The sequence below is a fragment of the Salvelinus namaycush genome, chromosome 19, assembly GCF_016432855.1.
Source record: "Salvelinus namaycush isolate Seneca chromosome 19, SaNama_1.0, whole genome shotgun sequence".
NCBI classification, from domain to species: domain Eukaryota; kingdom Metazoa; phylum Chordata; class Actinopteri; order Salmoniformes; family Salmonidae; genus Salvelinus; species Salvelinus namaycush.
The window spans coordinates 1,239,346-1,264,959 of NC_052325.1; the positions used below are offsets into that span (position 1 = coordinate 1,239,346).

General features: G+C 45.3%; 1 protein-coding gene across 1 annotated transcript in view; it reads left to right on the forward strand.

The window, feature by feature from the left end:
- Window positions 1-25,614, forward strand: part of LOC120064512 (neuropilin-2-like) — an 83,520-nt gene that overhangs the window by 15,740 nt on the left and 42,166 nt on the right. Inside the window, exons 5-6 of the mRNA XM_039015129.1 lie at window positions 7,906-7,933; window positions 10,066-10,247. Of these exons, the coding sequence (XP_038871057.1) occupies window positions 7,906-7,933; window positions 10,066-10,247 (210 nt within the window). The remainder of the gene's footprint in view (window positions 1-7,905; window positions 7,934-10,065; window positions 10,248-25,614) is intronic.

Genomic DNA, 25,614 nt, shown 5'->3' on the forward strand with positions numbered 1-25,614 from the left:
ATGTGGACAGAATGTGGTACTACATTACACAAACTCACGTTTTGACCATATCGAATTACACATCCCTTGTTACCTCAGTTTAGTGAATTACACATCCCTTTTACCTCAGTTTGGTGAATTACACATCCCTTTTTACCTCAGTTTGGTGAATTACACATCCCTTTTACCTCAGTTTGGTGAATTACACATCCCTTTTACCTCAGTTTGGTGAATTACACATCCCTTGTTACCTCAGTTTGGTGAATTACACATCCCTTTTACCTCAGTTTGGTGAATTACACATCCCTTTTTACCTCAGTTTGGTGAATTACACATCCCTTTTACCTCAGTTTGGTGAATTACACATCCCTTTTTACCTCAGTTTGGTGAATTACACATCCCTTTTACCTCAGTTTGGTGAATTACACATCCTTTTTACCTCAGTTTGGTGAAGTTAGTATAAAAGTTTATAGTCAACATGATGACACAAGCTCAATTTCTTAAAACAGATCAATATCTTGTGTTGTGTACTGTTGATTTTGTCATACGCATTGGGGGGGGGGGGGGGGGGTCGCAGGACTTACAACGCAGCTATGATTCTCTTTCTCAAATGGCACAAATCATTTATAGAAAAGACGCTGGCGGGTTGTAGGTTGTGGGTTGTGATTCGTTGAAGTTAGTTAACTGAAAAAAGTGTTTTATTCACCTTTCTGTGATGGCAGCTTCCCGAAATCAACATCCGCCATTTCCCCAATACGTTTTCTACGAGTTCTCATCTAACCAACCAGGTTATTCCAAGTGTTCAGTGTGTCCTTTTGTATAATGTACATTAAAACCGCGCGTACAAACCAAAAGTTCTGCCCACAATCTGTTGATTATGAGTGATATGAGTGATTGACACTTACTGCGTTGGCGACCCAAAATGCAACACTTCAAAACCGAGCTGGCTGTCTTCTACAAATCGTCCTCTAACCAGTTGATGTACACATTATTCCCAGATTCCGTGTGGTTTCGAAGCTGTGTTACTTTTAACAGGACGTGTAACCTCATCTCCCCTCCCCTTCTTGCACAATTGATTTTAAACGTTATAATCCATATTGAGTGATTGACAGAAAACAGTGTCGTGTTTCTTTTTGCCGTTTTGGTGACCTCCCGAACAATGCTAAACTATAGCTAAAGCAGCTAGCAGCCAAATACCAGCTCAATGCTAAACTATAGCTAAAGCAGCTAGCAGCCAAATACCAGCTCAATGCTAAACTATAGCTACAGCAGCTAGCAGCCAAATCCCAGCTCAATGCTTAACTATAGCTAAACAGCCAACAGCCAAATACCAGCTCAATGCTAAACTATAGCTACAGCAGCTAGCAGCCAAATACCAGCTCAATGCTAAACTATAGCTACAGCAGCCAACAGCCAAATACTACCTCAATACTAAACCATAGCTACAGCAGCCAACAGCCAAATACTACCTCAATGCTAAACTATAGCTAAACAGCCAACAGCCAAATGCCAGCTCAATGCTAAACTATAGCTAAAGTAGCCAACAGCCAAATACCAGCTCAATGCTAAACTATAGCTAAACAGCCAACAGCCAAATACCAGCTCAATGCTAAACTATAGCTACAGCAGCTAGCAGCCAAATACCAGCTCAATGCTAAACTATAGCTAAACAGCCAACAGCCAAATACCAGCTCAATGCTAAACTATAGCTAAAGCAGCCAACAGCCAAATACCAGCTCAATGCTAAACTATAGCTAAAGTAGCCAACAGCCAAATACCAGCTCAATGCTAAACCATAGCTAAAGCAGCTAGCAGCCAAATACCACCTCAATGCTAAACTATAGCTAAAGTAGCCAACAGCCAAATACCAGCTCAATGCTAAACCATAGCTAAAGCAGCTAGCAGCCAAATACCAGCTCAATGCTAAACCATAGCTAAAGCAGCTAGCAGCCAAATACCAGCTCAATGCTAAACTATAGCTAAAGCAGCTAGCAGCCAAATACCAGCTCAATGCTAAACCATAGCTAAAGCAGCTAGCAGCCAAATACCAGCTCAATGCTAAACCATAGCTAAAGCAGCTAGCAGCCAAATACCAGCTCAATGCTAAACCATAGCTAAAGCAGCCAACAGCCAAATACCAGCTCAATGCTAAACTATAGCTACAGCAGCCAACAGCCAAATACCAGCTCAATGCTAAACCATAGCTACAGCAGCTATCAGCCAAATACCAGTTCTTCAGGCCTACCTTCAAACTCAGTGCCTCTTTGTTTGACATCATGGGAAAATCAAAAGAAATCAGCCCAAGACCTCAGAAAAAAATCTTGGGAGCAATTTCCAAATGCCTGAAGGTACCACGGTCATCTGTACAAACAATAGTACTTAAGTATAAACACCATGGCACAACACAGCCGTCACACCGCTCAGGAAGGAGACGCATTCTGTCTCCTAGAGATGAACGCACTTTGGTGTGAAAAGTGCAAATCAATCCCAGAACAACAACAAAGGACCTTGTGAAGATGCTGGAGGAAACAGGTACAAAAGTATCTATATCCACAGTAAAACTAGTCCTATATCCACATAACCTGAAAGACCGCTCAGCAAGGAAGAAGCTACTGCTCCAAAACCGCCATAAAAAAAGCCAGACTACGGTTTGCAACTGCACATGGGGACAAAGACTTTTTAGAGACATGTCCTCTGGTCTGATGAAACAAAAATAGAACTGTTTGGCCATAATGACCATCGTTATGTTTGGAGGAAAAAGGGGGTCTTGCAAGCCGAAGAACACCATCCAACCGTGAAGCACGGGGGTGGCAGCATCATGTTGTGGGGGTGCTTTGCTGCAGGAGGGACAGGTGCACTTCACAAAATAGATGGCATCATGAGGCAGGAAAATTATGTGGATATATTGAAGCAACATCTCAAGACATCAGTCAGGAAGTTAAAGCTTGGTCGCAAATGGGTCTTCCAACTGGACAATGACCCCAAGCATACTTCCAAAGTTGTGGCAAAATGGCTTAAGGACAACAAAGTCAAGGTATTGGAGTGGCCATCACAAAGCCCTGACCTCAATCCTGTAGAACATTTGTGGGCAGACCTGAAAAAGCATGTGCGAGCAATGAGGCCTACAAACCTGACTCAGGTACACCAGCTCTGTCAGGAGGAATGGGCCAAAATTCACCCAACTTATTGTGGGAAGCTTGTGGAAGGCTACCTGAAACGTTTGACCCAAGTTAAACAATTTAAAGGCAATGCTACCAAATACTAATTGAGTGTATGTAAACTTCTGACCTACTGGGAATGTGATGAAAGAAATAAAAGCTCAAATAAATAATTTTCTCTACTATTATTCTGACATTTCACATTCTTAAAACAAAGTGGTGATCATAACTGACCTAAGACAGGGAATTTTTACAAGGATTAAATGTCAGGAATTGTGAAAAACTGAGTTTAAATGTATTTGGCTAAGGTGTATGTAAACTTCCGACTTCAACTGTACACACACACACACACACACACACACACACACACACACACACACACACACACACACACACACACACACACACACACACACACACACACACGGCATGTCTCCCTGCCAGCTCGGAGAGAAAGAAGGCTATCATTGTCACCGTGGTTAATGTCAGAACTAATTGGAGAGTGGGTAGAATCAGAATCCTCCCCTGCAGCTCTCCTGGACGACTTGAAAAACCCAACAACACAGAGGGGGACTTGCATCACCAAATGGCACCCTATTCCCTACGCAGTGCACTACGGGCTCTGTTGAAAAGTAGTGCACTATATAGCGAATAGGGGTATATTTGGGATGTTGTTGCCTCAGTGCTGCTGCTGCTACTGCAAGACTTCCCAGCCACAAAGAGAGAGACATTGTGATCGTGTCAAAAGAGCCCTGTCAGATCTGTCTCCACGCCCGAGATTCAGAGACCGGAGAAGAAGAGGATACAACCTCTAAAGCTCGCTGGTGTTCTCCAGTCTAAATATACTCAGGCCTTCATAGAGATATCTCTTACTCTGCCGCTACCTCTACCTCGACTCGCTCACTGCCTCTACCTCGACTCGCTCACTGCCTCTACCTCTGCCTCGTCTCTCTCTCTACCTCTACCTCGACTCTCTCTCTGCCGCTACCTCTACCTCGACTCGCTCACTGCCTCTACCTCTGCCTCGACTCTCTCACTGCCTCTACCTCTGCCTCATCTCTCTCTCTGCCTCTACCTCTACCTCATCTCTCTCACTGCCTTGACTCGCTCACTTCCTCTACCTCTGCCTTGAGTCTCTCACTGCCTCTACCTTGACTCTCTCTCTGCCTCTACCTCGTCTCTCTCTCTGCCTCTACCTCGACTCTCTCACTGCCTCTACCTCTACCTCGTCTCTCTCTCTGCCTCTACCTCTACCTCATCTCTCTCACTGCCTCTACCTCTGCCTTGACTCTCTCACTGCCTCTGCCTCTACCTTGCCTCGTCTCTCACTGCCTCTACCTCTACCTTGCCTTGTATCTCTCACTGCCTCCTCCTCTACCTCTACCTCGTCTCTCTCACTGCCTCTACCTCTACCTCGTCTCTCTCTCTACCTCTACCTCAACTCTCTCACTGCCTCTACCTCTACCTCATCTCTCTCACTGCCTCTACCTCTACCTCGTCTCTCTCTGCCTCTACCTCTACCCCGTCTCTCTCTCTGCCTCTAACTCTACCTTACCTCGTCTCTCTCACTGCCGCTGCCTCTACCTCTACCTCGTCTCTCTCACTGCCGCTGCCTCTACCTTTACCTCGTCTCTCTCACTGCCTCTACCTCTACCTCATCTCTCTCTGCCTCTACCTCTACCTCGTCTCTCTCACTGCCTCTACCTTGCCTTGTCTCTCTCACTGCCTCTACCTCTACCTTACCTTGTCTCTCTCACTGCCTCTACCTCTACCTTGCCTTGTCTCGCTCACTGCCTCTGCCTCTACCTTGCCTTGTCTCTCTCACTGCCTCTACCTTGCCTTGTCTCTCTCACGGCCTCTACCTCTACCTTGCCTTGTCTCTCTCACGGCCTCTACCTCTACCTTGCCTTGTCTCTCTCACTGCCTCTGCCTCTACCTTGCCTTGTCTCTCTCACTGCCTCTACCTTGCCTTGTCTCTCTCATTGCCTCTACCTCTATCTTACCTTGTCTCTCTCACTGCCTCTACCTCTACCTTACCTTGTCTCTCTCACTGCCTCTCCCTCTACCTTACCTTGTCTCTCTCACTGCCTCTCCCTCTACCTTGTCTCTCTCACTGCCTCTACCTTGCCTTGTCTCTCTCACTGCCTCTGCCTATACCTGTAGGCTACTGAGTAGAGAGGAATCAGGCTGGGAAGCAGGCCTGGCTCAGAGTGGAGGAAGGGGTGAGGAGGAAGAGGGGGAAGGGGGAAGAAGTACACCTGTCTGTGTCTGTCAGGGGGGGGGGCTGAGAGCAGTGTCAGGTTCTCTCCTCCACCCCCACGCACTCCTCTACCTGACACAGTGCCACCAGTTATGTGCCCCACAGCAGTTTAGTCTGTTAGAGAGAGAGAGAGAGAGAGAGAGAGAGAGAGAGAGAGAGAGAGAGAGAGAGAGAGAGAGAGAGAGAGAGAGAGATCTCTCTCTGTCCTGGCCAAAGCAGTGACTGACATGTCCATTTTAAAGCTAGAAGAGGGAGAAGGAAGAACAGAACCCTAGAAAGGCTTCTAGAACAACCCTCAACCACGTTGTCACGGTGTTGTGAGTTCACACGCTGTTTCGCTGACACAATACATGAGGGAGGTGAGTTGGAGACTTGTTTACCTCGCCCTCGCCTGAATGTCCCCCCCCGTCAGTGGGATAGAGCTGCAGGCTACATGCTGGCTAGCCTCCACAGACAACAGTAAAGATTCTCCCAAAGTACCACACCTTTTTAAGGCACAGAGCAGTCAGCATGATACATTATCTGTACTCCAGCTTCTACTGGATTATTACAAATATAGTCATATAGTAATATAATAATATAGTACTGTAGCAAAATAGTCACATAGTAATACAGTCATATAGTCATATAGTCATATAGTCATATAGTCATATATTAATATAGTACTGTAGCAAAATAGTCACATAGTAATATAGTCATATAGTCATATAGTAATATATTAATAGAGTAATGTAGCAATCTAGTAATATAGTATAATAGTAATGTATTGATACAGCATTTTAGTAATATATTAATATAGTGATATAGTAATACACACACACAGCTAGTTCAACAGAACCCCTGCTCCCTCTCTAGTTCTCTCCAGTCACCAGATATCTCCATAAACCCTACCAGATCCACTTGTAATCCAGCAGTAATCCACTAGCAATCCAGCAGTAATCCAGCAGTAATCCACCTGTAATCCAGCAGTAATCCACTAGGAATCCAGCAGTAATCCAGCAGTAATCCACCTGTAATCCACCAGTAATCCACTAGTAATCCAGCAGTAATCCAGCAGTAATCCAGCAGTAATCCACCTGTAATCCACCAGTAATCCACTAGTAATCCAGGAGTAATCCACCAGCAATCCACCAGTAATCCACCAGCAATCCAGCAGTAATCCAGCAGTAATCCACCAGTAATCCAGCAGTAATCCAGCAGTAATCCACCAGCAATCCAGCAGTAATCCAGCAGTAATCCACCAGCAATCCAGCAGTAATCCAGCAGTAATCCAGCAGTAATCCAGCAGTAATCCACCAGTAATCCACTAGTAATCCACTAGTAATCCACCTGTAATCCAGCAGTAATCCAGCAGTAATCCATTAGTAATCCACCTGTAATCCAGCAGTAATCCAGCAGTAATCCACTAGTTATCCACCTGTAATCCAGCAGTAATCCAGCAGTAATCCAGCAGTAATCCACCTGTAATCCACCTGTAATCCACCAGTAATCCACTAGTAATCCATCAGTAATCCAGCAGTAATCCACTAGTAATCCACTAGTATCCAGCAGTAACCCAGCAGTAATCTAGCAGTAATCCAGCAGTAATCCATAATTAATCCACTAGTAATCCATAATTAATCCACTAGTAATCCAGCAGTAATCCACCTGTAATCCACTAGTAATCCACTAGTAATCCAGCAGTAATCCAGAAGTAATCCAGCAGTAATCCACCTGTAATACACTAGTAATCCAGCAGTAATCCACTAGTAATCCAGCAGTAATCCAGCAGTAATCCACCTGTAATCCACTAGTAATCCACTAGAAATCCAGCAGTAATCCACCTGTAATCCACCTGTAATCCACTAGTAATCCAGCAGTAATCCAGAAGTAATCCAGCAGTAATCAATCAGTAATCCAGAAATAATCCAGCAGTAATCCAGCAGTAATCAAGCAGTAATCCAGAAATAATCCAGCAGTAATCCACCTGTAATCCAGCAGTAATCCAGAAGTATTCCAACAGTAATCCAGCAGGAATCCACCTGTAATCCAGCAGTAATCCAGCAGTAATCCACCTGTAATCCAGCAGTAATCCACCTGTAATCCACTAGTAATCCAACAGTAATCCAGCAGTAATCCAGCAGGAATCCAGTTACAGAGTGGTGTGGACTGACACCGGTGTAGGTGTGGGCTGGTTATTAAATTAATAACCACAGCACTACAGCCCTACATTTTATATTAAAATGAAAGGAGATCAAGGCCTAAGGGTATGGAGTTGCTCTTGTCAGTCTTTCTCTAATTGTCGTCTGCACTGATTGGTAGATCGAGGGCTATAGCCACAACCCTACTATACTGCACTGTGTCTATATTACAATGGAGGAACCTGCAGGGCCTGACTTTTAGATAGAACACCTTTCCTCTGCACTGATTGGTAGATTGAGGAACTAGCGTTTTATAGGAGTGACCCCACCTGTCGAAAGACAATGGCCTCTATCCCAGACCCTAAACTCTGTTATCATGTGTTCTCAGCTATAAAGGTTTATTTTTGGAGAGGCAGGTGGGTTTGTTCTTGTTGCTTAAGGCTTAAGAAACTGACCAATAGGAATCTGAGTTTGGGTGAGAGAACAGAGGTCAGCTGACAGTCAAAGACCAGAGAAACTGACCAATAGGACACGAGCTGGAATTAAACGCTTCAGGCTACATCTGAATGGGACTCTATTCCCTATGTGGTGCACTAATCTGGATGAAATGTAGTGCACTATATAGGGATTAGGGTGATCCAAAGTAGTGCACTATATGGGGAATATGGTGATCAGAAGTAGTGCACTATATGGGGATTAGGGTGATCAAATGTAGTGCACTATATAGGGATTAGGGTGATCCAAAGTAGTGCACTATATAGGGATTAGGGTGATCCAAAGTAGTGCACTATATAGGGATTAGGGTGATCCAAAGTAGTGCACTATATAGGGATTAGGGTGATCAAATGTAGTGCACTATATAGGGATTAGGGTGATCTGAAGTAGTGCACTATATAGGGATTGGGTGCCAATTGGGAAGCATCAACAGTTGAACCCAACATCTTTAAGATTTAAACAGCACTGTGACTGGACAATGTTTTAATCTCAGCAGCCACTGAGTTGGCCAGCTATATCTCATCTGTTTTACTGGGTTGGCCAGCTATATCTCATCTGTCTTACTGGGTTGGCCAGCTATATCTCATCTATTTTACTGAGTTGGCCAGCTATATCTCATCTATCTTACTGAGTTGGCCAGCTATATCTCATCTGTCTTACTGGGTTGGCCAGCTATATCTCATCTGTCTTACTGGGTTGGCCAGCTATATCTCTATATCTCATCTGTTTTACTGGGTTGGCCAGCTATATCTCCTCTGTCTTACTGAGTTGGCCAGCTATATCTCATCTGTCTTACTGGGTTGGCCAGCTATATCTCATCTGTCTTACTGGGTTGGCCAGCTATATCTCTATATCTCATCTGTTTTACTGGGTTGGCCAGCTATATCTCCTCTGTCTTACTGGGTTGGCCAGCTATATCTCATCTGTCTTACTGAGTTGGCCAGCTATATCTCCTCTGTCTTACTGAGTTGGCCAGCTATATCTCATCTGTCTTACTGGGTTGGCCAGCTATATCTCATCTGTCTTACTGGGTTGGCCAGCTATATCTCTATCTAATCTGTCTTACTGAGTTGGCCAGCTATATCTCATCTGTCTTACTGGGTTGGCCAGCTATATCTCATCTGTCTTACTGGGTTGGCCAGCTATATCTCATCTGTCTATATCTCATCTGTCTTACTGGGTTGGCCAGCTATATCTCATCTGTCTTACTGAGTTGGCCAGCTATATCTCATCTGTCTTACTGGGTTGGCCAGCTATATCTCATCTGTCTTACTGGGTTGGCCAGCTATATCTCTATCTCATCTGTCTTACTGAGTTGGCCAGCTATATCTCATCTGTCTTACTGGGTTGGCCAGCTATATCTCATCTGTCTTACTGGGTTGGCCAGCTATATCTCATCTGTCTTACTGGGTTGGCCAGCTATATCTCATCTGTCTTACTGGGTTGGCCAGCTATATCTCATCTGTCTATATCTCATCTGTCTTACTGGGTTGGCCAGCTATATCTCATCTGTCTTACTGAGTTGGCCAGCTATATCTCTATATCTCATCTGTCTTACTGAGTTGGCCAGCTATATCTCATCTGTCTTACTGGGTTGGCCAGCTATATCTCATCTGTCTTACTGTGTTGGCCAGCTATATCTCATCTGTCTTACTGAGTTGGCCAGCTATATCCCATCTGTCTAACTGAGTTGGCCAGCTATATCTCATCTGTCTTACTGGGTTGGCCAGCTATATCTCATCTGTCTATATCTCATCTGTTTTACTGGGTTGGCCAGCTATATCTCCTCTGTCTTACTGAGTTGGCCAGCTATATCTCATCTGTCTTACTGAGTTGGCCAGCTATATCTCATCTGTCTTACTGAGTTGGCCAGCTATATCCCATCTGTCTTACTGAGTTGGCCAGCTATATCTCATCTGTCTTACTGAGTTGGCCAGCTATATCTCATCTGTCTTACTGAGTTGGCCAGCTATATCTCATCTGTCTGGATTCTACTTGGTTTTCTTGGACTTCCAATACCAAACATGTTTCTCTTGTCCATGTTTCTTCCCAGATATGACTTCGTAGAGATCCGTGATGGAAGCAGTGAGAACGGAGATCTGCTGGGTAAACACTGCAGCAACATCGCCCCTCCAGCCATCATCTCCTCCGGCCCCATGCTCCACATCAAGTTTGTCTCCGACTACGCTCACCAGGGAGCTGGTTTTTCACTGCGCTACGAGATCTTCAAAACCGGTGAGTTCAATAATGAATAAAAGACACAACGTTGATACAAACATTTAACTACACAAATACGTTGGGACAAATCAAACCCATTAGAAAGGCATAGTGGCGGTCAGTAGACCTATTGGTTACACTTAGGAGCAGTTTCCCGGACACAGATTACGCCTACTCTTTGACTGAAAAGTGCTTTCAGTGGATGTATTCCGGCAATTAGAGCCATACAGTGGCTTGCGAAAGTATTCACCCCCTTGGCATTTTTACTATTTTGTTGCCTTACAACCTGGAATTCAAATATATTTTTTGGGGGGGGTTTGTATCATTTGATTTACACAACATGCTTACCACTTTAAAGATGCAAAATATTTTTTATTGTGAAACATACAAGAAATAAGACAAAAACTTGAGCGTGCATAACTATTCACCCCCCAAAGTCAATACTTTGTAGATCCACCTTCTGCAACAATTACAGCTGCAAGTCTCTTGGGGTATGTCTCTATAAGCTTGGCACATCTAGCCACTGGGATTTTTTTCCCATTCTTCAAGGCAAAACTGCTCCAGCTCCTTCAAGTTGGATGGGTTCCTCTGGTGTACAGCAATCTTTAAGTCATACCACAGATTCTCAATTGGATTGAGGTCTGGGCTTTGACTAGGCCATTCCAAGACATTTAAACGTTTCCCCTTAATCCACTCATCATTCCTTAAATTCTGACCAGTTTCTCAGTCCCTGCCGATGAAAAACATCCCCACAACATGATGCTGCTACCACCATGCTTCACTGTGGGGATGTTGTTCTCGGGGTGATGAGATGTGTTGGGTTTGCCCCAGACATAGCGTTTTCCTTGATGGCCAAAAAGCTACATTTTAGTCTCATCTGACCAGAGTACCTTCTTCCATATGTTTCGGGAGTCTCCCACATGCCTTTTGGAGAACACCAAACGTGTTTGCTTATTTTTTATTTAAGCATTGGCTTTTTCCTGACACTCTTCCATAAGCCCAGCTCTGTGGAGTGTACGGCTTAGTGGTCCTATGGACAGATACTCCAATCTCCGCTGTGGAGCTTTGCAGCTCCTTCAGGGTTATCTTTGGCCTCTTTGTTGCCTCTCTGATTAATGCCCTCCTTGCCTGGTCTGTGAGTTTTGGTGGGCGGCCCTCTCTTGGCAGGTTTGTTGTGGTACCATATTCTTTCCATTTAAAAAAAATGGATTTAATGGTGCTCTGTGGGATGTTCAAAGTTTCTGATATTTTTTTATAACCCAATCCTGGTCTGTACTTCTCCACAACTTTGTCCCTGACCTGTTTGGAGAGCTCCTTGGTATTCATGGTGCCGCTTGCTTGGTGGTGCCTCTTGCTTAGTGGTGTTGCAGACTCTGGGGCCTTTCAGAACAGTTGTATATATACTAGGATCATGTGACAGATCATGTGACACTTAGATTGCACACTTTTTTAAAACTAATTATGTGACTTCTGAAGGTAATTGGTTGCACCAGATCTTATTTAGGGGCTTCAAAGCAAAGGGGGTGAATACATATACACGTGCCACTTTTCAGTTTAAAATTATTTTAACATTAAAAAAATATATATATCATTTCACTTCACCAATTTGGACTATTTTGCGTATGTCCATTACATGAAATCCAAATAAAAATCAATTTAAATTACAGGTTGTAATGCAACAAGATAGGAAAAAACACCAAGGGGGTGAATACATTTGCAAGGCACTGTAGCTAGCTAGACAAATATTGTATTGTAAATTGGGACATGTCACATTTAAGATGTATTTTGTGTTGGCAGTCTCTAAGAAATAGTCTACTTATTACATCCTCAGTTTTCGAGGTGAGATAAGGGAGGTGAAGGCAAAAAAAGGCCATGGTGGCGAAGTAAATACAATATAGCAAGTAAAACACTGGAATGGTAGATTTGCAGTGGAAGAATGTGCAAAGTAGAGATAGAAATAATGGGGTGCAAAGGAGCTAAATAAATAATTACAGTAGGGGAAGCGGTAGTTGTTTGGGCTAAATTATAGATGGGCTATGTACAGGTGCAGTAATCTGTGAGCTGCTCTGACAGCTGGTGCTTAAAGCTAGTGAGGGAGATAAGTGTTACCAGCTTCAGAGATTTTTGTAGTTCGTTCCAGTCATTGGCAGCAGAGAACTGGAAGGAAAGATGACCAAAGGAGGAATTGGTTTTGGGGGTGACCAGTGAGATATACCTGCTGGAGCGCGTGCTACGAGTGGGTGCTGCTATGGTGACCGGTGAGCTGAGATAAGGCGGGGCTTTACCTAGCAGAGACTTGTAGATAACCTGTAGCCAGTGGGTTTGGTGACGAGTACGAAGCGAGGGCCAACCAACGAGAGCGTACAGGTCGCAATGGTGGGTAGTGTATGGGGCTTTGGTGACAAAACGGATGGCACTGTGATAGACTGCATCCAGTTTGCTGAGTAGAGTGTTGGAAGTTATTTTGTAGATGACATCACCGAAGTCGAGGATCGGTAGGATAGTCCGTTTTACGAGGGTATGTTTGGCAGCATGAGTGAAGGAAGCTTTGTTGCGATATAGGAAGCCGATTCTAGATTTAGTTTTGAATTGGAGATGCTTAATGTGAGTCTGGAAGGAGAGTTTACAGTCTAACCAGACACCTAGGTATTTGTAGTTGTCCACATATAATAAGTCAGAACCGTCCAGAGTAGTGATGCTGGATGGGCGAGCAGGTGCGGGCAGTGATCGATTGAAGAGCATGCATTTAGTTTTACTTGCACTTAAGAGCAGTTGGAGGCCACGGAAGGAGAGTTGTATGTTGTATGGTAGCTTTAAAGGACAGGTTAAATGGTAGCTTTGTGGGACAGGTTAAATGGTAGCTTTGCGGGACAGGTTAAATGGTAGCTTTGTAGGACATGTTAAATGGTAGCTTTGTAGGACAGGTTAAATGGTAGCTTTAAAGGACAGGTTAAATGGTAGCTTTGTGGGACAGGTTAAATGGTAGCTTTGTGGGACAGGTTAAATGGTAGCTTTAAAGGACAGGTTAAATGGTAGCTTTAAAGGACAGCTTAAATGGTAGCTTTGAAGGACAGGTTGAATGGTAGCTATGCAGGACAGGTTAAATGGTAGCTTTGTGGGGCATGTTAAATGGTAGCTATGCAGGACAGGTTAAATGGTAGCTTTGTGGGACAGGTTAAATGGTAGCTATGTAGGACAGGTTAAATGGTAGCTTTGTGGGACAGGTTAATGGTAGCTTTGTGGGACAGGTTAAATGGTAGCTTTGTGGGACAGGTTAAATGGTAGCTATGCAGGACAGGTTAAATGGTAGCTTTGTGGGACAGGTTAAATGGTAGCTTTAAAGGACAGCTTAAATGGTAGCTTTAAAGGACAGGTTAAATGGTAGCTTTGTAGGACATGTTAAATGGTAGCTTTGTGGGACAGGTTAAATGGTAGCTTTAAAGGACAGGTTAAATGGTAGCTTTAAAGGACAGGTTAAATGGTAGCTTTGTGGGACAGGTTAAATGGTAGCTTTGTGGGACAGGTTAAATGGTAGCTTTAAAGGACAGGTTAATGGTAGCTTTGTGGGACAGGTTAAATGGTAGCTTTGTAGGACAGGTTAAATGGTAGCTATGCAGGACAGGTTAAATGGTATTTTTGTGGGACAGGTTAAATGGTAGCTATGCAAGACAGGTTAAATGGTAGCTTTGTGGGACAGGTTAAATGGTAGCTATGTAGGACAGGTTAAATGGTAGCTTTGTGGGACAGGTTAATGGTAGCTATGTAGGACAGGTTAAATGGTAGCTATGCAGGACAGGTTAAATGGTAGCTATGTAGGACAAGTTAAATGGTAGCTATGTAGGACAGGTTAATGGTAGCTATGTTGGACAGGTTAAATGGTAGCTATGTAGGACAGGTTAAATGGTAGCTATGCAGGACAGGTTAAATGGTAGCTATGCAGGACAGGTTAAATGGTAGCTTTGTGGGACAGATTAAATGGTAGCTATGCAGGACAGGTTAAATGGTAGCTTTGTGGGACAGGTTAAATGGTAGCTATGTAGGACAGGTTAAATGGTAGCTTTGTGGGACAGGTTAATGGTAGCTTTGTGGGACAGGTTAAATGGTAGCTATGCAGGACAGGTTAAATGGTAGCTTTGTGGGACAGGTTAAATGGTAGCTTTAAAGGACAGCTTAAATGGTAGCTTTAAAGGACAGGTTAAATGGTAGCTTTGTAGGACATGTTAAATGGTAGCTTTGTGGGACAGGTTAAATGGTAGCTTTAAAGGACAGCTTAAATGGTAGCTTTAAAGGACAGCTTAAATGGTAGCTTTGTAGGACATGTTAAATGGTAGCTTTGTGGGACAGGTTAAATGGTAGCTTTAAAGGACAGGTTAAATGGTAGCTTTGTGGGACAGGTTAGATGGTAGTTTTGTGGGACAGGTTAAATGATAGCTTTAAAGGACAGGTTAATGGTAGCTTTGTGGGACAGGTTAAATGGTAGCTTTGTGGGACAGGTTAATGGTAGCTTTGTGGGACAGGTTAAATGGTAGCTTTGTGGGACAGGTTAAATGGTAGCTATGCAGGACAGGTTAAATGGTAGCTTTGTGGGACAGGTTAATGGTAGCTATGTAGGACAGGTTGAATGGTAGCTATGCAGGACAGGTTAAATGGTAGCTTTGTGGGACAGGTTAAATGGTAGCTATGTAGGACAGGTTAAATGGTAGCTATGCAGGACAGGTTAAATGGTAGCTATGCAGGACAGGTTAAATGGTAGCTTTGTGGGACAGGTTAAATGGTAGCTTTGTGGGACAGGTTAAATGGTAGCTATGTAGGACAGGTTAAATGGTAGCTATGCAGGACAGGTTAAATGGTAGCTATGCAGGACAGGTTAAATGGTAGCTTTGTGGGAGAGGTTAAATGGTAGCTATGCAGGACAGGTTAAATGGTAGCTATGCAGGACAGGTTAAATGGTAGCTTTGTGGGACAGGTTAAATGGTAGCTTTGTGGGACAGGTTAAATGGTAGCTATGTAGGACAGGTTAAATGGTAGCTATGCAGGACAGGTTAAATGGTAGCTATGCAGGACAGGTTAAATGGTAGCTTTGTGGGACAGGTTAAATGGTAGCTTTGTGGGACAGGTTAAATGGTAGCTTTGTGGGACAGGTTAAATGCAGCCTGAAAACGTCATCCTGGCACACTTTTGCAAAAAGGTACAATTTCACAGTAGCTGACGTTTATCTAAGTACATTCAGTCAATTGAATTTATTTCAATACAGGTTTGATGCCTTCGTGAACACATTGCTTTCAATGGACGCGTAGAGAAAGGCATCACAGACATGACACCTTCCTCTCTCTCACCCTCTCTGACTATCTCTCTTTTCTCCCCTCCCTCCTTCACCCCCCCTCTCTCTCTTTCTCTCTCTCTCTCTCTCTCTCTCTCTCTCTCTCTCTCTCTCTTTCTCTCTCGCTTTCTCTCTCCCAACTCCACATAAAAGATATTAACTCATATATATGCATCAAGGGTCTTGGGCACATACGTCAATTCATAGCATTCCAGCTAAAAAAGTTGGCGATAGAGCTTCAATGGGTAAAATTGGTGAAAGACTTAGACAGACAGACAGACAGGCATGCAGACATATCCACTCACAGAGAGACAGACAGACAGACAGACAGGCAGACAGGCAGACAGACAGTATAAACTCACAGACAGGGAGGCAGGTAGGCAGGCAGACAGACAAACTCATGGTGCTGCCTGACCGACACACACACATTTGCACACACACAGCTCTCTCCTTCACAGGGCCTGTCGGACCCACAGCTCTCTCCTTCACAGGGCCTGTCGGACCCACACCTCTCCTTCACAGGGCCTGTCTGACCCACAGCTCTCTCCTTCACAGGGCCTGTCGGACCCACACCCTGACTGATTCAGATCAAGGGTGAATAGAGTAAATGGCAGTCGGTCGTCTTCTGTTCCTCCTGAAAGCATTCCAGGAATGCCTGCTAGTCCTGCTTAATGGAGACCTGCTTTCTCGTCCCTGGAGAGAAGGGGGGGGTTACTAACACAACACATGTGGTGGTCTGGTGTAGTTTAGTCTGCTGTGGTCAGGGCTGGCTGTTAGCTGTTCGCTGTTCACTGGCAAATTCTTTCTGGCACTACTGGGACTTAGGAAAGTGTGTGTGTGGTTTGACAGAACCCACCCGGTGGACTCTAACACAACAGAGTCGTTAGTGTTAACACCCAGACCCTTAGAGAGAGAGAGGGGAGAGGAGAGGGAGAGAGAGAGGAGGGGGAGAGAGAGAGGAGGGGGAGAGAGAGATGAGGGGGAGAGAGAGGGGAGAGGAGGGAGAGAGAGAGGAGAGGAGGTGGAGAGAGAGAGGAGGGGGAGAGAGAGAGGAGGGGGAGAGAGAGAGGAGAGAAGGGGGAGAGAGAGGAGGGGGAGAGAGAGAGGAGAGGAGGGGGGGAGAGAGGAGAGGAGGTGGAGAGAGAGAGGGGAGGGGGAGAGAGGGGGGGAGGAGGTGGAGAGAGAGAGGGGAGAGGAGAAGGAGGCAGAGAGAGAGGAGAGGAGAAGGAGGAGAGAAGGGGGAGAGGGAGAGGAGAGGAAGATGAGAGAGAGGAGAGGATGGGGAGAGAGAGGAGAGGAGGGGGAGAGAGAGGGGGAGAGAGAGGGGGAGAGGAGGGGGAGAGACAGAGGAGAGAGGAGGGGGAGAGAGAGGAGGTGGAGAGAGAGAGGGGAGGGAGAGAGAGGAGAGGAGGGGGAGAGAGAGGACAGGAGGTGGAGAGAGAGAGTAGAGGAGGGGGAGAGAGACGAGAGGTGGAGAGAAAGAGTAGAGGAGGGGGAGAAAGAGAGGGGAGGGGGAGAGAAACAGAGGAACAGAGTGGATTTCCCCTGGGAGGAAGTGATGTCATGGTATCCCACGTCCCCTGAGCTGAGGCAGCTGCTGTGAACACACACACACACACACACACACACACACACACACACACACACACACACACACACACACACACACACACACACACACACACACACACACACACACACACACACACACACACACACACACACACACACAATGATGAAACCTGGAATGGTTGGAATGTAAACCCGGTTGCCATGGTATTAACAAGATCTCGTTATGCCGGAAGGTACGACTAAGTGTGTGTGTGTGTGTGTGTGTGTGTGTGTGTGTGTGTGTGTGTGTGTGTGTGTGTGTGTGTGTGTGTGTGTGTGTGTGTGTGTGTGTGTGTGCGTGTGTGTGTGTGTGTGTGTGTTTGTGTATGTGTGGAACATAGTGGACAGTATATATATGCCAGTCCAGTTTAATAGTGTGTGAAGGATAGGGAGGGATTCTCTCCCAGTCTTTCTGAGAGAGACAGACAGCTAGAGAGAGAGAGACAGACAGCTAGAGAGAGAGACAGACAGACAGACAGACAGACAGACAGACAGACAGACAGACAGACAGACAGACAGACAGACAGACAGACAGACAGACAGACAGACAGACAGACAGACAGATAACATCCAGTGTGAGGATTGTTTATTTATTGCACTATAGCAGTGACAAACGGTGACCACAAACTGGCATAAGGGGACGACAAGCGGATAAGAGGCCATCCGTAATTTCGATTAAGACAATAATGAGTGAGCTAGGACGGACGTAGTCAATATAACTATTGTTCAGCACTTTTGAAATGTACAGCAACAGAATTCAGAACATGGGCCGTTCTTACAGTATTCTACCTGTACACCAAGTCAGAACCGTAGGATAAATAAAGGGGGCATACAAGCAGACAATGAAAGCTCTTACAATATTTGATGATGACATTTCTCTAAAACAGGTTATAGACTACATAACCAAGTTAGAACAGTAGGCTAAGTTATGAGGGGGAAAGGGACCATATTATTAGGGTGAGGCACATGGGCTACTAACAGCTTACTACACAACACACCCTTAGTATTACCTTCTTAGCTACAGTATACATATCTCCCTGGCATATTACATCATTTATGAAGCAGCAGACAATACATTTTTGGACTCACCTTGTTGTGCTGTGCTCACTTGAACAGGAAGGTAGCCCTTCGTGGGCAAATTTTGTCGTCAAACTTTGTCATCAAAGTCTGGCATTCTCTGGATTTATGGTGCTTTCAAGACATCTGGGAACTCAAAGAAAAAACAAGGTTGTATCATGATGACGTCAGTGATCTTCAGGTCGTAGTTCTAGAAAGAGTTCCGAATTTACATTTCCGAGTTGGATGAAAGTTCAAAACGTTTTTTTTCTCAGTCGTAGCTCGTTTATCCCGAGATCCCAGATGTCTTGAACTCACTAAAATCAGATTTTGCAGTTCCCGAGTTAACAGTTGTTTTGAGCGTGGCACAAATCATGCTTCATTGACAGATGAATGTGTTGAATGTTTATAATTTTAAACTTGGAAAAGGGACCCTTATTAATCTTAGACTTGGGAGCACACAGCCACACCACTGAATAGCAGGCTAAAGCTAAGCTTTGCACTGCTTGCAGTTAGCTGCAAATTCCTTCCAAACCACTCATTGTTTAATTTGTGATTTCCAACTTGTTGTGTAATGTTTATATCCGATGAGCACCAGTTTTAGCTCTAATTTCTCTTAATTATTTCTCTTCATATGACAAGAATTGAAAGGGATTTGCCAGTAGATTGTCGACTTGATTCGTGATGATGACTGCTAGCTTTCTCGCTAAGATTTTGAAAGTAAGATGTTGACATGATCAGTCCAATCAAAGCTACGGTAGATATAACGTGATTTGACGTCATTTTATCTGTGGCCAATGACCTTGAGCCTTCTTGGATGGGCACTTCTAATGTTAATCTATGGCAGCACCCAAAGGGGCTTGAATTTTCTAGCTCCACCATTAAATTTGGCGGTGATGTAGTGTCCCCATGAGTGACAGAACACTGAGCCAATCACGGCACAATGCTCCTATTTTCTGCTGTCTCGCACCACCACCACAGAAAGCACCGAGCCAGGCTGAAACACCTGCACTTTGGAGCTGCTTTACCCTACTTTTAGAAAACAAAAAAGAGACCAGGCTTTATTAACTCAATGATATATATGTTTTTTCATTGTTTGCAAACTGATATGTGACAAGTATTAATGCCAAAATAACATGCAAAAAATGTGGGGCCCCACCTGCCCTGAATAACGGGTCGACACTGTCTGCCCGGAAACATCAACAGACAGCTGCATCTCTCCTCTCCTCTCCTCTCCTCTCCTCTCCTCTCCTCTCCTCTCCTCTCCTCTCCTCTCCTCTCCTCTCCTCTCCTCTCCTCTCCTCTCCTCTCCTCTCCCCTCCCCTCCCCTCGCCTCGCCTCGCCTCGCCTCGCCTCGCCTCTCCTCGCCTCGCCTCTCCTCTCCTCTCCTCTCCTCTCCTCTCCTCTCCTCTCCTCTCCTCTCCTCTCCACAACCCTGACGAAGGCCCCGCCTCTGGTTAAAGAATTCTGTTTTTTTCTTGCAAATTTTAATGTTATACGTTTTGCCAGTTTACATTGATTAATTTATGTCGTGTTTTACCCCCTACGCCACTTTCAATATCTTTGTACAACAGTCCTGTATGCCAAATAGAATCAAATGCTTTTTGGAAGTCGATAAAGCAAGCGTATATTTTGGTGGACATGTTTATCTATCAGGGTGTAAAGGAGAGGAGGAGAGGAGAGGAGAGGAGAGGAGAGGAGAGGAGAGGAGAGGAGAGGAGAGGAGAGGAGAGGAGAGGAGAGGAGAGGAGAGGAGAGGAGAGGAGGCCAGAAATATCAGTGGATCAAAGAACAAACGGAGAGAAATCTGTAGCTCTTAACTCTATTTATACACTACCTCACCAGCTGTGACCCTGCCGGGTTCACACACACACACACACACACACACACACACACACACACACACACACACACACACACACACACGTCTCTCACAGAACCTGAAGAGGAGGACGAAGCTGGACCTGTGACATTATATTACCCTCTCATCTTGCAACGACTCATAAGGCACAGATACACCCCCCCCCCCCCCCCCCCCACACACACACACACACACACATTTATGAGCAGAGCTTGTCTTTTCTCTCTCTCTCTCTCTCTCTCTCTCTCTCTCTCTCTCTCTCTCTCTCTCTCTCTAGCTCTCCCCCTCTCTCTCTCTAGCTCTCCCCCTCTCTTGCTTTCTCTCTCTCTCTCTCTCTCTCTCTCTCTCTCTCTCTCTCTCTCTCTCTCTCTCTCCCTCTCTCTAGCTCTCCCCCCCTCTCTCTCTCTCTCTCTCTAGCTCTCCCCCCTCTCTCTCTCTCTAGCTCTCCCCCTCTCTCGCTTTCTCTCTCTCTCTCTCTCTCTCTCTCTCTCTCTCTCTCTCCCTCTCTCTGTTTCCCCTAAACAGTAATAAACAGATGATCACAAAAAATACAATACAAAAGATGTCTGTCTGTTGTCTCATGAATAGACCATTGTGTCCCCAGGGACTGCAGCATCATTTAGTAGTGAGGAGACACACTGCTGGCCTGAGCAGCATCTCTCCTGTCTGTGTTCAGTAGTGAGGAGACACACTGGTGGCCTGAGCAGCATCTCTCCTGTCTGTGTTCAGTAGTGAGGAGACAAGCTGGTGGCCTGAGCAGCATCTCTCCTGTCTGTGTTCAGTAGTGAGGAGACACACTGGTGGCCTGAGCAGCATCTCTCCTGTCTGTGTTCAGTAGTGAGGAGACACACTGGTGGCCTGAGCAGCATCTCTCCTGTCTGTGTTCAGTAGTGAGGAGACACACTGGTGGCCTGAGCAGCATCTCTCCTGTCTGTGTTCAGTAGTGAGGAGACACACTGGTGGCCTGAGCAGCATCTCTCCTGTCTGTGTTCAGTAGTGAGGAGACACGCTGCTGGCCTGAGCAGCATCTCTCCTGTCTGTGTTCAGTAGTGAGGAGACACACTGGTGGCCTGAGCAGCATCTCTCCTGTCTGTGTTCAGTAGTGAGGTGGCCTGAGCAGCATCTCTCCTGTCTGTGTTCAGTAGTGAGGAGACACACTGGTGGCCTGAGCAGCATCTCTCCTGTCTGTGTTCAGTAGTGAGGAGACACACTGCTGGCCTGAGCAGCATCTCTCCTGTCTGTGTTCAGTAGTGAGGAGACACACTGGTGGCCTGAGCAGCATCTCTCCTGTCTGTGTTCAGTAGTGAGGAGACACACTGGTGGCCTGAGCAGCATCTCTCCTGTCTGTGTTCAGTAGTGAGGAGACACACTGGTGGCCTGAGCAGCATCTCTCCTGTCTGTGTTCAGTAGTGAGGAGACACACTGGTGGCCTGAGCAGCATCTCTCCTGTCTGTGTTCAGTAGTGAGGAGACACACTGCTGGCCTGAGCAGCATCTCTCCTGTCTGTGTTCAGTAGTGAGGAGACACACTGGTGGCCTGAGCAGCATCTCTCCTGTCTGTGTTCAGTAGTGAGGAGACACACTGGTGGCCTGAGCAGCATCTCTCCTGTCTGTGTTCAGTAGTGAGGAGACACACTGGTGGCCTGAGCAGCATCTCTCCTGTCTGTGTTCAGTAGTGAGGAGACACACTGGTGGCCTGAGCAGCATCTCTCCTGTCTGTGTTCAGTAGTGAGGTGGCCTGAGCAGCATCTCTCCTGTCTGTGTTCAGTAGTGAGGAGACACACTGGTGGCCTGAGCAGCATCTCTCCTGTCTGTGTTCAGTAGTGAGGAGACACACTGGTGGCCTGAGCAGCATCTCTCCTGTCTGTGTTCAGTAGTGAGGTGGCCTGAGCAGCATCTCTCCTGTCTGTGTTCAGTAGTGAGGAGACACACTGGTGGCCTGAGCAGCATCTCTCCTGTCTGTGTTCAGTAGTGAGGAGACACACTGGTGGCCTGAGCAGCATCTCTCCTGTCTGTGTTCAGTAGTGAGGAGACACACTGGTGGCCTGAGCAGCATCTCTCCTGTCTGTGTTCAGTAGTGAGGAGACACACTGGTGGCCTGAGCAGCATCTCTCCTGTCTGTGTTCAGTAGTGAGGAGACACACTGGTGGCCTGAGCAGCATCTCTCCTGTCTGTGTTCAGTAGTGAGGAGACACACTGGTGGCCTGAGCAGCATCTCTCCTGTCTGTGCTCAGTAGTGAGGAGACACACTGGTGGCCTGAGCAGCATCTCTCCTGTCTGTGTTCAGTAGTGAGGAGACACACTGGTGGCCTGAGCAGCATCTCTCCTGTCTGTGTTCAGTAGTGAGGAGACACACTGGTGGCCTGAGCAGCATCTCTCCTGTCTGTGTTCAGTAGTGAGGAGACAAGCTGGTGGCCTGAGGGGATTCTCTGGTAGCTGATCCCGCTCTGTCTCTTTCTCTGTGACGTAGACGTTAGGACCAACGGGCCGTGTTGTCTAGTTAACTGTACTAATGACCAGAGCACAGGGTTAAAGGGACCCATAGGACCAACACCTACAGGGCATCTCTGAGTGAACTAGACACACTGACAACACACTGGTGAATAGAGCTTTTAGTGGCTCTGCTGTAATTCTGCCATCTAAACTCTCTTTATAACATGTACTTTCACTAAGCAAACTAGACACGTTGACAACAAACAGCAATGAGATTCCCAAACTAAATACAACATTTGTAGATCAAGATTTCTGATTCCACACATTTTCTTTAGCACAACATGTAGCTACAGTAGGTTGAAGGAAAGAGAGAGACAGAGAGAGACAGAGACACAGAGAGAGAGACAGAGAGAGACAGAGACACAGAGACAGAGAGAGACAGAGAGAGACAGAGACACAGAGAGAGAGACAGAGAGAGACAGAGACACAGAGAGAGAGACAGAGACACAGAGAGAGAGAGACAGAGAGAGAGATTTATGCTTATTTATTTTCCCTTGTGTACTTTAACCATTTGTACATTGTTACAACACTGTATCTATATAATATGACATTTGTAATGTCTTTATTGTTTTGAAACTTCTGTATGTGTAATGTTTACTGTTAATTTTTATTGTTTATTTCACTTTTGTATATTATCTACCTCACTTGCTTTGGCAATGTTAACACATGTTTCCCATGCCAATAAAGCCCCTTGAATTGAATTGAATTGAATTGAGAGACAGAGAGAGACAGAGACAGAGACAGAGACAGAGAGAGAGAGAGAGAGACAGAGAGAGACAGAGACAGCGAGAGAGAGAGAGACAGAGAGAGAGAGAGAGACAGAGATAGAGACAGACAGAGACAGAGAGAGGGCATGAGGGTCTGCTATACAAATTGATGGAAAGTGGTGTTGGGGGTAAAACATACGACATTATAAAATCCATGTACACAAACAACAAGTGTGCGGTTAAAATTGGCAAAAAACACACACATTTCTTCACACAGGGTCGTGGGGTGAGACAGGGATGCAGCTTAAGCCCCACCCTCTTCAACATATATATCAACGAATTGGCGAGGGCACTAGAACAGTCTGCAGCACCCGGTCTCACCCTACTAGAATCCGAAGTCAAATGTCTACTGTTTGCTGATGATCTGGTGCTTCTGTCACCAACCAAGGAGGGCCTACAGCAGCACCTAGATCTTCTGCACAGATTCTGTCAGACCTGGGCCCTGACAGTAAATCTCAGTAAGACCAAAATAATGGTGTTCCAAAAAAGGTCCAGTCGCCAGGACCACAAATTCCATCTAGACACCGTTGCCCTAGAGCACACAAAAAACTATACATACCTCGGCCTAAACATCAGCACCACAGGTAACTTCCACAAAGCTGTGAACGATCTGAGAGACAAGGCAAGAAGGGCATTCTATGCCATCAAAAGGAACATAAATTTCAACATACCAATTAGGATCTGGCTAAAAATACTTGAATCAGTCATAGAGCCCATTGCCCTTTATGGTTGTGAGGTCTGGGGTCCGCTCACCAACCAAGATTTCACAAAATGGGGCAAACACCAAATTGAGACTCTGCATGCAGAATTCTGCAAAAATATCCTCCGTGTACAACGTAGAACACCAAATAATGCATGCAGAGCAGAATTAGGCCGATACCCACTAATTATCAAAATCCAGAAAAGAGCCGTTAAATTCTACAACCACCTAAAGGAAGCGATTCCCAAACCTTCCATAACAAAGCCATCACCTACAGAGAGATGAACCTGGAGAAGAGTCCCCTAAGCAAGCTGGTCCTAGGGCTCTGTTCACAAACACAAACACACCCCACAGAGCCCCAGGACAACAGCACAATTAGACCCAACCAAATCATGAGAAAACAAAAAGATAATTACTTGACACATTGGAAAGAATTAACAAAAAAACAGAGCAAACTAGAATGCTATTTGGCCCTAAACAGAGAGTACACAGTGGCAGAATACCTGACCACTGTGACTGACCCAAACTTAAGGAAAGCTTTGACTATGTACAGACTCAGTGAGCATAGCCTTGCTATTGAGAAAGGCCGCCGTAGGCAGACATGGCTCTCAAGAGAAGACAGGCTATGTGCACACTGTCCACAAAATGAGGTGGAAACTGAGCTGCACTTTCTAACCTCCTGCCCAATGTATGACCATATTAGAGACACATATTTCCCTCAGATTACACAGATCCACAAAGAATTCGAAAACAAATCCAATTTTGATAAACTCCCATATCTACTGGGTGAAATTCCACAGTGTGCCATCACAGCAGCAAGATTTGTGACCTGTTGTCACAAGAAAAGGGCAACCAGTGAAGAACAAACAGCATTGTAAATACAACCCATATTTATGCCTATTTATTTTAACTTGTGTGCTTTAACCATTCGTACATTGCTACAACACTGTATATATATAATATGACATTTGTAATGTCTTTATTGTTTTGAAACTTCTGTATGTGTAATGTTTACTGTTAATTTGTATTGTTTGTTTCACTTTTGTGTATTTTCTACCTCACTTGCTTTGGCAATGTTAACACATGTTTCCCATGCCAATAAAGCCCCTTGAATTGAATTGAATTGAATTGAATTGAGAGACAGAGAGAGAGAGACACAGAGCCTACAAAAGGAGAGATACAGGAATTAGAGACTACAAAATAGAGAGAGAGAGAGAGAGAGATAGAGATAGAGAGAGAGAGATACAGAGAGAGAGAGAGAGAGATACAGAGAGAGAGAGAGACAGAGCCTACAAAAGAGAGATACAGGAATTAGAGACTACAAAATAGAGTGAGAGAGAGATAGAGATAGAGAGAGAGAGATACAGAGAGAGAGAGAGAGAGATACAGAGAGAGAGAGAGACAGAGCCTACAAAAGGAGAGATACAGGAATTAGAGTCTACAAAAGGAGAGATACAGGAAACTATTAAAACATTTCCAAGATTGACAGCCATGACATCTATCATCTAACACTGAGTAACAACAACCACTGATAACAATACAGCCAAAAGCAGTCTGGTCACTACCATCTAAAAGTCA